This window comes from Penicillium manginii (assembly GCF_028828005.1).
Source record: "Penicillium manginii strain IBT 31320 chromosome Unknown utg000003l:1.0-959480.0:1.0-959601.0, whole genome shotgun sequence".
In the NCBI taxonomy this organism is placed as follows: domain Eukaryota; kingdom Fungi; phylum Ascomycota; class Eurotiomycetes; order Eurotiales; family Aspergillaceae; genus Penicillium; species Penicillium manginii.
In genome coordinates, this window is record NW_026643104.1 from 37,057 (window position 1) to 50,338 (window position 13,282).

General features: G+C 47.4%; 3 protein-coding genes across 3 annotated transcripts; 1 reads left to right on the forward strand and 2 right to left on the reverse strand.

Moving 5' to 3' along the window:
- Positions 1-155: 155 nt before the first annotated feature.
- Positions 156-1,969, reverse strand: N7533_003374 (Major facilitator superfamily domain general substrate transporter; the record flags this gene model as incomplete). Its single annotated transcript, XM_057100024.1, is given in 6 exon segments — positions 156-392; positions 419-712; positions 723-787; positions 881-1,290; positions 1,346-1,725; positions 1,787-1,969. The coding sequence occupies 6 exon segments, from the start codon at positions 1,967-1,969 to the stop codon at positions 156-158; spliced, it is 1,569 nt and encodes a 522-aa protein (XP_056962712.1).
- A 4,786-nt stretch (positions 1,970-6,755) lies between these two features.
- On the forward strand, positions 6,756-8,489 carry N7533_003375 (uncharacterized protein; the record flags this gene model as incomplete). The annotated part of the gene is made up of 3 exons (XM_057100025.1): positions 6,756-7,919; positions 7,991-8,130; positions 8,183-8,489. 3 exons carry the CDS (start codon positions 6,756-6,758, stop codon positions 8,487-8,489), a joined length of 1,611 nt encoding a protein of 536 aa, XP_056962713.1.
- A 607-nt stretch (positions 8,490-9,096) lies between these two features.
- Positions 9,097-10,916, reverse strand: N7533_003376 (sugar porter family MFS transporter; the record flags this gene model as incomplete). The annotated part of the gene is made up of 6 exons (XM_057100026.1): positions 9,097-9,480; positions 9,537-9,827; positions 9,877-10,590; positions 10,652-10,727; positions 10,781-10,832; positions 10,892-10,916. 6 exons carry the CDS (start codon positions 10,914-10,916, stop codon positions 9,097-9,099), a joined length of 1,542 nt encoding a protein of 513 aa, XP_056962714.1.
- Positions 10,917-13,282: the final 2,366 nt, after the last annotated feature.

The window sequence follows — 13,282 nt, forward strand, 5'->3', positions numbered from 1 at the left end:
TTGTCAAAATAATGCGTTATTTGAAGTTGATTGATTTTAATTATGAAGCTGATAATTATTCACAATAAAAATAGCCGATACATGTGGGTGAAGATGTTGGTCAAGTCTCAGCATCGATAACTGGAGTTTCGAGACTGCAATATTGAATGATTGCCTCATTGTTCAGACTCCGAGTTGATTTTCTGACGCTTCATGGATTTCCATTCCACCAATAACGCCCCAAAGAATGAAAGAGCTGCTGTTGCTACACAAACGTAAAATGTCTGCGTCACAGCGATATTGTATGCGAAAAGAACCGAGGGAAGAGCCTCCTTGGGAAGCCGATGTGACAAATTTGCGGCTCCGGATCGGATGACAGAAATAGGGTTAACCATGGGGGCATTTTCGAGGAGCTTGCCATTAGTCGGTTTTGAAAGACATTTTGGGCGATTGAGATGAAGAGTGCACCACTCAGGCTTTGCGAGAAAGTAATGATTGCGATTCCAATCGGTATGTCATGCAATGGCAGGACCGTCTGCAAAGCATTAATGCATTGTTGAAATCCTACCCCAGCTCCGATCCCTATAATAATCTGGTAGCCAATCCATTTTTTCGTGTGATGTCTGAACTTGGAATGTCGTACATAGTCCCGACCCGATTGTGAGGAGTGCGCTTCCGAGAAACATGAGAGGTGTATAATACCCGAGAAGATTGACCAGCAATCCTCCAATCGCTGAACATACTATCATCGATACCACCATGGGGAGGTTATTGATTCCGGATTCTGATGCTGATTCTCCTTCAATTGCTTGAAACCAAATGGGGAGCTGAATCGGTTAGATTTTTGGTCACATAACAGTATTCGACACTTTAACTCACATAGTATCCAAATACAAAGAACGAGCCTCCAGAAACATCGCATGGATGACGGCGCCAAGAACATTGCGATTCTTCAGCAAACGGAGAGGAACCGTGGCCTCTTCTTGCTTCCAAAATTGAATCAGACACCATACGGAGCCAAAAACCCCAAATATCACAAACAGAATGATGATCCGCGGGTCCTTCCATTCGTACTTCGTCCCTCCCCATTGCATGGCGAGCAATATCGATATGATAGCTGGTATGAAAACGAGAATTCCCCAAGGGTCCATTCTTTTGACTTGGTTTATTTTCCCAGGCTCGCGCTTTCTTTGGGTGTTATTTGAGTCTTTGAAGAACAATATTATAAATAATCCGGTGAGTATTCCAAGAGGGAGATTGATATAGAAGCACCATCGCCAGCTGACATGGTCAGTTAGCAGTCCGCCAAGCCTGTCCAGATGTTAGTCAAAAGTCTGAGGAGTTTTTGCTTTGATGATTTTCTCACAATGGACCAGTCACGGTCGCGATACCGCTGGTGCTACCAATTATTCCAAAATATAGAGCACGGCGATGCAAAGGCAAGCTATTTGCGAGGACAAGGAGAGCGCCCGGAGAAAGTCCACCTGACCCAACTCCCGCAATAGCTCTTCCAAGGATCAGGCCTTTCGACGTCGGTGTCACTGCGCATATCAAAGATCCCAACTCAAATAACCCAAGAGCGATGATGTATGTCCATTTCGTTGAATAGTAGGTGTATATTTTGCCGAAAGGGAGGGTTACTGCACAAGTCGTCAACAGATATGCGCTCGCATACCAGGCAAGGTCTTCGAGAGAATTGAATTCTTCTGTGATTTTGGGGATCGCGGTTGACAGGATTGTATTGTCCTATTTCCGACATTTATCAGCTTCAAGTTCCATAATTGGTGTAACCTGGTGGCAAGCTTACCAGAGCAATGCAAAATGATTGAAAGCATAAACCTAGAATTATAGGCGCTAGCTTGGTCGGCGATGGGTATTCCACCTTCTGCTCATCAAGAACACCATCGCTTCCGGACTCTTTCAACGGAATATCATCTCGAGACTCCATAAAGCCATCTTGGCAACCTTTCATTTCCGAACTGGCTGCCATTAACCAGGTGCAAGATTTCCTAGTCTCCGATTAGACTGAAACCCCTTTTTGTCAAGATAATCGGCACATCCGGAGGCAATTCTCGAAGAGTATGTTGCGGAGAGTAGAATGCTAAGCTTGACCATGGACGTGGATGTCCGTTTCCATGTAGCGATAATGCAACCTTAAAATTAACTGCAACCATATCTTAACAAGGGATGCCTTGTGTGATCAACTTCGTACGTGTTAAAGCTCCTAAGCATTCCTTTGTTGAATGTTTGGCATGCGGAGTTTTTATGGACTAGGAAGCCCACTATAGCATGACCTGTTGCTTTTGCTATTCTGTTCATACTAGTATTGATTTGGTTCATTCCCGATTCAAGATTCATTTTCATTTAAACCTGTGGTCATTTCCTCTGGTAGGAGAGTGAGGGTTTTGAGCTCTTATCAGTTGAACATGTCCGCGTTGTCGCGAGTCATCCCTTCATTCCACCCGGTGCCGGTTCGCTTATTCACTGGTTTATGTGCTCGCTTAAATTTAATTTATGTCTTTACGGAGATTTATTTAGAAACAAATTACTCCGTGGATAGAACCCACGTCATGTCATATGACGACGTTGAATAATACTACTTGCATCAGTACCAGTATCCTGGCATATAGCACACAACGCACCTACAAAGATTTTAAAATTCTATGGCTTTTTGGACTTTCAAGTATTAACGAGCTCTATTATCCTGATTTTTTTTAGAAATCAGAACTCATCAAGGGCTATGAGGCGCGAGGGGGAATTGAGAATCGAACAGACTTGAGATCTTGCCCCTTATCATCTCCCGTGAAGCTCGGTTCCTAGAGGTTGAAATAATCGAATGGCATCTCCGCTGTCTCGATATGAGGCGAGCTCGACCATTGGTTGTGTTACCCTATACCATGCAACATAGCAGTGACTAAATTTTGTCACCTAGCCTCGATTGCCTAGTATTTCATTTAAATCAACCTGGTCTAGGAACGAAAAACATTCACGCACACCGTCGCAGATGGAAACCGATCAATCTTTCCGTAGAGAATTCAAAGGCTTTCTGATAGTCTCACGATATTTAAGGCCCCCATGAGCTCTGTCGGTATCCCTGTAAAGCTTGTCACTACTTGACTACGAAATGTGTCGCCCTACACGAAATTTTATCTGATCGAATCGGGTCTTACAATTATCAGGACTGTTATCCCGGTAACGGCTCGCGGTACCTTAAGCCGTTGGACTTTGTGCTACGTTTGCCAGCTCTACTGGAAGAGGAAGGAAAGGAAAGGGGTGAGGCTATAGAGTTTAAATTCGAGCGCTCAGACGGAGCGATTCAAAAGGGGTCCCGACGACATGGATGAGCGTGTTGCCTTGGAATGTTGCTTGAGAATCCTGGGTCAAGGTTGTCGGATGTGCATCCCCGGGCTGGCCGACATCTTCTGATCTTGACCGACCCACTTGGGGCAATCTTTGGAACAGTTCCCTGATTTCTCGTAGCTCGTAAGGGGCACTTATGTGTCGGGATGAGGCTTTCAATAGAATAACTAGATATAAAAATTCGATGAGCATTCTCAAGGGACCTAGGTAGTATGAGTACCTATGGGAATTATTATCCACTATCATTAAATCCTTTCGAATGGGCCTGACTTGGCAATTTTCAAATTTATAAGTGCTTGTAGACTTCCATGAAATCATCGACGGATGGCACCTAAGTCCTATCGGTCTGCTCAGGCCGTTGTGCCTCCCATCGAACGCCCGGTTTATATAATGCCAAGTCGAATCTCAGGAAGCCCAATTAATTTTGGTGAGCTGTGCGATCGGTGTTCTAGAAACACGATGCTTCAAGCGGTGAACTCCTCGGCAGTGCGAAGTGGAGCGTTTTGCGCCCGCACGCCCTTGCAGAAGGCCATGCTCAACTCCACATAGCCCCGAACCTATGGGGGCTGGCCCCATATCATACAGTATACTTAGTAACACTGAATCCTGACACTGCATCTGATGAGTACTATCTCATCCAGGCATCAGGGAAAGGATTATGCACCTTCAAGTGGCTGGCTCCAGAAGGGGACATGATGCGGGCGCACAACGCCCCGTCGATCTGGGAATTACCGAGCCTCATCTTCCAGAAGAGAAGAGCCGTGAGATTAGGCCACCTGCAAACCAATAATATCTTGATCTGGGTTAGAAATGCGTGTTCTAAGCAAAATATGTACGGTGCGCCGTAGCCGGGCACCCTACGACCTCACCGTCGACGCAGGGGGGCAGCCCACATCACATCCGACTTCCGAGGAAACAGAAAACACATGGACCAACGTGTGGTCCTGCGACGTCTAAAATAACACGCCATATGTAATCTACTCTATATGGAGTGCGCATAAGGCTGTATCATGATGTATACCCGAAATCATCTTTTGAAAACATCGATCTATATAGTACTAGTATTGTTCACAGCTATTTTAACAGTGGTTTACTGTGGACCTTGGACGGTGGATTTACAAAGACAGGGGTTTTTAATACTATACATATGGAGGCCGATGATGGTTTTTCATCATTACTAACTTGGAAATTGAATCAAGAATATAGTTTTGATTCCTGCGAGACCGAAATGAGGTCTCCGATGGGGGATATTTCTGCGCAGGTAACACGCAGACTTGGCCCTTGCGACACCGCACAGACCAAAGCGGCCTGGGGGGCCGGTTGTCAATGATCCACACGCCATGGCTTGACCAGCAAACCTTCGCACGGAGGTCGCGATTTTTGGATTATGCTAAGTGACCTCAGTGGCTGGCGGGAGGCGCCTCGTGAGTTGCCGCAGACTTTGGTCGAAAGATCAGGCGACGTGGGGAAGGTCTATTCTAGAATATCGCATTTAAAAGGGGAAATAGAGATGGAGAGCATGTTAGAGATCAGTCAACGCATGGCGTGCATTAAGCTACCATGCGGGTAAACAGCAGGTGAAACTAGCTGAGGTCGGGCGCGACGCGGGATAGCAGAAGTGGAGGGACTTGTGTGCCATGCGACATGCCCGGAACTGCCTTCTTGAGTAAGTCGCTTTGTTTATCCCCCAGGATTCGGTCGTAACCGTAGCGGGGAGAGCGACACAGGTTAAAGTGACGCAGTACTAGCCACTCAGGGACGTCGGCGGATACATTCGGCTTGTGAGCAAATGCTAGCGCGGTTTATTTTGAGGAGAACACAGGCTATGTTGCTCCAGGAGGCAGTCCTTGCCTACACATTTGTTTCTCTTTGACGATGGGGTGGCAGTTGCAATGTATGGGGTTTCTTGGCCGAAGTCTAGCCTGTCCATGCTTGATGTGATGCGCCCTGACCCGCGAATGGTACGATGAGGGGGCTGAACGCCACCGCCCACCAGGCGGATGGAAGCAGGTTTAGGAGCCGACGGGATCCTCGGTAGCTATCCGTTCCCCTGGTTGTGTATACGGATTCTCAAGGTTCAAACCACACATACTATCATATCTGGACAGGGGTAAGTTGAACTGGGCCAAGGCAAGAGGTCAAGAGAAGCCTTCTCTGGGCATGGCTTATCGAGAGCTTGTTTTGTAGACAAGACCACTTAAGAGATGCGAAGCTCATGGAGGCGTTCTAGGCGCCAAGGCGCCATTTTGCGTTTGGATCGTCTCGGGTTCACGACTTCACGACTTCATCCGGTGGGCGTAACGGAACTGAACCCGTTGACTAGCAGTGGTATTACTCTGGAGCTCTGGAGATTAAAGGCATTTAGTGCATCTAATCTCGGGAATTATTTGATTCGTGGAGGGCGATCTGAGTTACGCAGGCCCTACTGTGTACAAACAGTGACATCTCGGCTGGGCCCCCTATTTTCGTTTTACGTAGACCATCTTTTTTTTCTTGCATAAGCTATGTCTGTAGTGGCAGTTAATAGTAGCCTCAGCAAGAGAAATGTGATCACAGTAATCTATATTCCATAACAGCAGTACTTTCTACATCAAAACGACTCGTGTGCTGATTCTGGGGTGACAATTTCCCCCCGAGGCCCACAGATCGCGGATCGAATTTTATTTTTTGGCTATTCCTTGTCGGTCCCTCGGAGGTGTCGCGGAGGCAACCAACAGGAGAAGCTCCACTCCGCCTCATGATGCTCAAAGCTGAGAGGCCACAATGATCGGCGGGGGCGTTGCTTTATCTGGAGACGCGGCAGGAAAGCCTTGAACTGTGCTAACCGTACCTGGAGAACCCGGAAACCATCGCCCGCTGCCCGGCATAGCTATCTCCTATTGGTGACTCGGTCCTTCGCGTGGCCTGGAAGACCACACGAGAGATGAATCAGGATACTGGGGGCCGTTGGCACATTCGTCCGCAAAGTGTCTGTGCAGACCTGGAGTTGACCTTGGGGTATGAGCCAACCATGGCCCACACTGCCGATGAATATGGAGAATCGGTGATGGAAGTGGACCCTGTTCAGGGCGTCTTTTTCGAATCATGTCCTGCCGCTGACAAGAAAAGGAACTCCTGACCAGACAAACAAAGGAACCCGAGTTCTGGGGCGCACTCACGGTCCCCGAATGGCTAGATGGATGGGGATGCACAGCGGGCTTTTAAAACTGACCAGGCCCCGGTCTCGATGATCATTTTTTGTCTTTTTTTCTCTTAGATGTTGGCTGTTGTCTGATTCTATTAGGAAATCTCTTTTCTGTTCCTTTCCCTTTATTACCGACTGGATTGGCTCGACAAGGGAAGAGCTTTTGAATAAAAAATAAAGCAAAAGGCCATTGCACCTCCGAGGTGAACAACCGAGCGACTGCTACGTCAACATGCCGACCAAACGATTTCTCGGCCTCAATGGCACCCAGCTTCAGGTCGCTATCGGTGTCCTGGCTGGTATGGATTTCTTGCTTTTCGGTTACGATCAAGGCGTGACTGGTGGCCTTCTTACTCTCGACTCTTTCAGAAAATACTTCCCCACGATTGATACTACGGCAGCTCACACCGATGGCTGGTCAGCTGCGGCTAAATCCAATCAGTCAACTCGCCAGGGCATCACCGTCGCTGCGTACAACTTGGGATGTTTCGCCGGATCTATTCCCACAATCTGGGTTGGTAACATGCTGGGTCGCCGCAAGGCTATCTTCCTCGGTTCATTCATTATGTGCATCGGCGCGATCCTGCAATGTACATCTTACGAGCTCGCCCAGCTCGTCGTTGGTCGTCTGGTCACTGGTTTTGGAAACGGTATCAACACATCTACAGTCCCCACCTGGCAATCCGAATGCTGCAAGTCCCACCGACGAGGTCAACTGGTCATGATTGAGGGTGCTATGATCACCTGTGGTATCACCATTAGTTATTGGATCGATTTCGGTCTACTATTCGCCGATCCCAATGAGGTCGCTTGGCGTTTCCCGCTCGCTTTCCAGATCTTCTTCGCTGCCATCATCTTGGCTTTCGTCATGTTCCTCCCCGAGTCTCCCCGTTGGCTTATTTTGAAGGGTCGCGAGGACGAGGCCCGTGAGGTTTTAGCGTGCTTGATGGGTGATGATACCGATGAAGTCTTCATTGACACCGAGTTTATCGCTATTAAAGCTACTGTCCTCGAGATGGCCAAGGGATCATTCCGCGATATGTTTACCATGGGCCCTGATCGTCACTTCCACCGTACCATGCTTGCCTACGTCAACCAGATGTTCCAGCAGATCTCCGGTATCAACTTGATCACCTATTATATCCCTACTATTATCGAGGAGCAAATTGGTCTCAGTGGAATTAACTCACGTCTTATTGCTGCCTGCAACGGAACTGAGTACTTTGCCGCCTCCTGGGTCGCTGTGTTCACTATTGAGAAATTCGGTCGTCGCTCGCTTATGCTCTTCGGTGCTGTTGGCATGTCAGTTTCTATGGCTGTCCTGGCCATCAGCGATTCAATCTCGTCTTCCAACAAGGGTAATTCTACAGGTGTCGCTGCCGGTATCGCCCAGACGGTGTTTTTGTTTGTTTTCAACACTTTCTTCGCTATTGGTTGGCTGGGAATGACCTGGCTGTACCCGCGGAGATTGTTCCTCTCAAGATCCGTGCACCGGCCAATGCTCTTTCAACTTCATCCAACTGGATCTGGAATTTCATGGTCGTCATGATCACACCAGTTGCTTTCAGCACTATCGGCTACAAGACCTATGTCATCTTCGCTGTTATGTAAGTCCTTCTATATTACTATAACACAAAAAGCCCCCGCTAACGTCTCCAGTAACGCCGCAATTGTGCCTGTTGTGTACTTCTTCTTCCCAGAGACTACCATGCGCTCCCTGGAGGAGATGGATCGTATCTTCCACAAGACTACAAACGTTTTCGACGTCGTTCATATTGCCCGTACCGAACCTCACATGTACGGCCCCAACGGTGAACTTCTTCGTACTCTGGATGATGTCGAGGATGATGCAGTTCGTCGTGCAAGTGTTCTTTCCAACCCGAACAACAAGAATATTGCCCGGACTCACCGCGAACATGCCGAGAAAGATAGCGACGACAATACAGCAACTAGCGAGGAGAAATAAACCTTACAAAAGGTCATGACGCCCATACATAATGCGGGGTCAGAGAATCGTGGGGAATTTTCTTGCGATATACGAGGGGATATTTGGCATTCCGTGATGATCATCACGACTTACTATGTGCTGGGCGCGAAGAAATGCCCTTGTTTTATTTTGTACCTTATTACTTTCGAGATCAGTCTTCAATACCCATATCTGACCGACGTTCTATAATTAATTTGATCCCCTTGATGATCCATAATCTTGCCTTGTAAAATTTGAATATTGAGGAGATCATGCTTCACTCAACTATAGCTACTCGTTCATCCCGATTAAGCAACAACACCAAGCAATAAGCTCTTGTCTACGAACGGTAGACTCCACTGATGAGAAAGCCCACCGCGGGTGCTGTCTTGCATCTTTGATTCACAGGAATGATTCGTCAATTGTAGAGTTTGGAAATAGTTGAGGCCAAGTGTTGATACTTGAAAAGGTTGCAATCATGAAACATCAAGGTTACGGTCAAAATAGTCTCCAGGATCAATCATGTCTATTCTAAGGAATGTTCATTCTCATCGTTCTGTCTATAAAAGACTCTAAATACTGATGAATAGCTGAAAAGTGAAGTAGTTCAGACCACCTCTTCATGGGTGGCACTCATGGAATCCCTGCCAGCCTTTTCGTTGGCTTGCTTGTGCTTTTCGACTTCTTCTCCGAATCTGTTCCCGATCTGATTGGTGCGCCACGGCATAACATTGGAGTCAAAGATTGCATCAATTTCCTCCAGTGAGCGACCAGCTGTTTCGGGATACATGAAGAAGACATGGAAAGTCATAACACAGCAAAATACTCCAAAAATGATGTATGTTTTCCACTGGATATTGTGGAATGCTGGTGCGACAAAGTAAGCCAGTGCAAAGTTGAAGATCCAATTTGCCGAGGCAGATAAACCAACGCCCTTAGCACGGTACTTGAGTGGAAAAACTTCGGATGCATAGATCCATCCGACCGGTGCCTATTGTCTCTGGTTACTATGACGGAGAATTTGGAAGATTTGAATGTAGTCCATACCCAAGTAAAGCCGTATATACCGGTGAAGATATAGGAAAATGCAATAACAGTCATTCCAGAGCTGCCTTTGATGGACCATGTCAGGTTGTAATTTCCATTGACATTGGTGACCGAGTGGCCCCTGCTAGCCATAACACCAGCAATCACGAAGTGAATAACCATGCAGGTCACCGCGCCAGTTAGGAGCAAAGGTCGTCGACCAATTCGATCGATGTATGGGAGCATGATGCCGGTAGTAACCAGGAAGATGACATATTGAATAGCCGAAGACCAGAGAGTAGTGTTTCCAGTCTACTAATGTTAGTTGAGATTCTTTGCTAAAAAGAAAGAGGTGACTTACCATTCCGGCCATCTCAAAGATGTATACCACATAGTACATTGCAACATTGCCTCCAAGCAGCTGCTGCCACATTTGCACACTCATTCCACACATGGTCCGCTTCCAGATACGCGGCCCAAATAGAGCAAGGAACGAGATGTCCTTTGCTTGATGCGCAATTCTAGCGGCCTCTTGAACTTCTGCGAACTCAACCTGTACCACGGGGTCATTGCGATCGCCATTGCCATGAATCAGAGCAAGGTTCTCAAGGGCTTCCTCCCAGCGCTCCTTGCTGGCCAACCAGCGAGGTGATTCAGGGAAGAAGAATAGTGCGATAAAGAGAATCAGACCGGGGACAGCCTGAATACCCCAGCAAATTCGGAAGGCAGCTGGACCTGCCACACCTATCGAGCAACCGTAGGCAATGAGGTACATGATCAAGATACCCCATTCAATAGCCCATTGCTGAATACCGACAATGCGACCACGAATTTTTGCCGGGGCCAATTCGGATAGGTAAACACAAGTTTGTGAGGAAGTGACTCCCACTGCGAGACCACTAACAACACGACCAGCGACAAGATGTGTGACGTTTTGTGCACTGCATTGTACCATAGACCCAACAATCCAGACGAGAGAGGCGACCATGAGCGCGCCGCGACGGCCAAGGTAGTCGGATAACCAGCCGGCTGCAATGGAGCCTGCGAATGAACCGGCTGACATAGAAGCAGTGATCTAGAAATATTGAGGTTAGCTTGGTACGCTGGAATATCTTGAGAGTTGAAGGCTAATATACTCCTCCTTGAAGATTGGAATCCGGGTTCCCAAAGAATTCGGTATATGTGTCAATGCCAATCCAGGCACTCATCGAGCTGTACCGAGTCAGTGATGTCCAACCCTTGAGTCAATTGAATGATTCGCGTACCTCACATCGAAGCCGAAGAGTGCTCCGCCGATGGTGCCGAACGCGGCGAGGACTAGTCACAGGTTAGCATTAATTTTTGGATTAAGTGATTGAGAAATCGATGAGAAATACCGTAGATATTCGTAATTCGATACATCTTGGCAGCGGGCCTCGAAAGAAGTTGATCTTTCAAACCTCTCTGCAGCCCAAGGTAGCTTTATAAGTCAACATTATCGGTTCCACCGGTCAATGCACAGTTCGGGAAGGGCTTGAGAAGGAGCTCTAACTACGCCAACAAACGGTTGTGGCGGAATGAGATCGCACCACTTCTGAGCCGGGGCATGACCCGTCGTGGAAGGGATCGACCGGGGGAAATGTGGGAACGTGGAGGAATGGCCTGGAGGAGGATTCTGGGGCAGAAGTTGGGGAAGCGGGCGGCGTCATTGGCGGAGCACCCCTGTCTTCCAGACTTCCCCAGCCAGTCGGAGGAATTGCGGGGTCTTTCGGCTTCGGTTGCAGCCACTCTTTTAACCGAAGGCGAGATGCATTTAGCCGCCGAGTCGGTTTGAGACAGGTAAGGTTTCAGTTCATCTTTGCCGAGATTCTTCCAAAAGTCTCTCTCTACCAAGAGGTTGAGCTCTGGTCGCTGTGGAGGAAAACAGGAATAATTTGCCTATAGACGACATCTAGAACACTATACACGTAATTGTGCCATGTCGCGTCGTGTTGGGTTCAACATAGTATCGAAGATGGAAAGATTGCCTGTTTGTTCAGGGACCACCGATCGGCATGCCGACGTCATGGCCACCGACAATAGCCTGTTATTCTACCGGGGTGATTCGTGCCAGAAATTTGTTCGGATGTTGATAAATTAACGGCAGAATTTGGATTCGCTCACTCACTACAGAGTACTCCGTATGGTTATGCGTTGGTCAATCGGCCACCGATCCCGAGACACTATGCATCCCGCCGGAAGCAAATGAGAGGCAGTCTATTGATCTTGGCAGTGAATGGCCAGGTTGAAATTTCTCTCAATTTAAAGTTTCTTACGGAGTAGAGCTATCTTTCATACGATTTCCGGATCAATGGTTGTGTCATGTCTCAAGAAGTGAGGTGGGCGCGAATAATATGACAGCATGGTGAAATCAAACACGCGACGCCAGCGATGGGAATTATCCGAGCTGTGCTGCTAAATATGGTCAATTAAATCTCGATAAGCAGTAGCTTCCGACCCCTGTACATGGAGAATCAATCACACAATGTACCTACCTAGGTAATTCACAGATTATACGTGAAGGCTACGCAGCCGGTTCGACTCGTCCGTGATTCAAACCCCCCCAGAAAGACTGTAATACATCATTTTGTACTACAGAGTACGCGTAAATTAACAGGTCGATGAATATCTGCCCTGATGACCAAAGGCTTATAGTTACAGCCATATCGTTTTTTGTTTGCACCCGAATATTGACCAGCCTAAGAGAATCATAACCACCCATGAAGGTAAGCTATTGTTCACGAATCGGCTCGCCTACCATAGGCCACATGGCGGCGCCACCAAGGAAATCAGCTTTTACGCACGGCATCCTGCCGAGCGGCCCGGGTGGTGATCTTACCGGACGATGGTGGCGTCTTTGAGAGGTCAGAGCACTACGCCACAAATATGGTTGTGGCTCTCAAAAATCTACTAATGCATAACCAATGCCTTGATTTCTGACACAATTTTTGAACTGCTTAAATATCAAGATAGGACGTCTATTGGGGCTAAATGACGGCTAATTCTTGGGTGTTGCATTGAGACCACCGGGTTATTTCCATTTTCAATGAGGCTGCTAGTACCCGAGCGCTCGCTCGCAATTTTCGATAACGTTGAATGTTCTTTTAAAACTGGGTTAAATCTGGCCGGAAAGCGTTTCTAGGAAATTTCAAAGCTCCATGTTGGGGGAAAATCTCCTACCAGCTAAAAATACTTATTGATCTTCCCCTTCGTTCATAAATTGCAATTGCCTTTCCTCTCCTTCAATTGCACCGGATCACTAGATAATTTTCAGCGGCCCGTGGACTGTAAATCCCAATATAGTTCCACCTACTATATTCTCCCATGTTCGTCGCAAAATTCGCTTGCTCTTATGATGTTACAATCCACGGATACGACCACCTCTCGCGTTATGCACTCACCATTCACCGCACTGTACATCCGAGGGGACTAGACATTCTTGCATGCGATAAAGACTAGATTAAATCCTCAACATCGCAGGAGTGGCGATTTAACTTATTCTTGTTTTTCGACTTTCTTGAACTTTGTCGGAATCGGGACTGAATAAAGTCAACACCTGAGACGATAAACCAAAACTAGTATTACTTCGAAGGTTATTCTTTTAGTTCGAATTCGTTACCACCCAGGCACCGTCCTCCACCGGATATTCCTCATCGGACTCGCCCATCAACATTGAGCTTGAATAGACCTGCATACCTAGGTACTAGTATCAAAGAAGCTTGGAAGCGGTCCCGAACTGATCAGCTGCA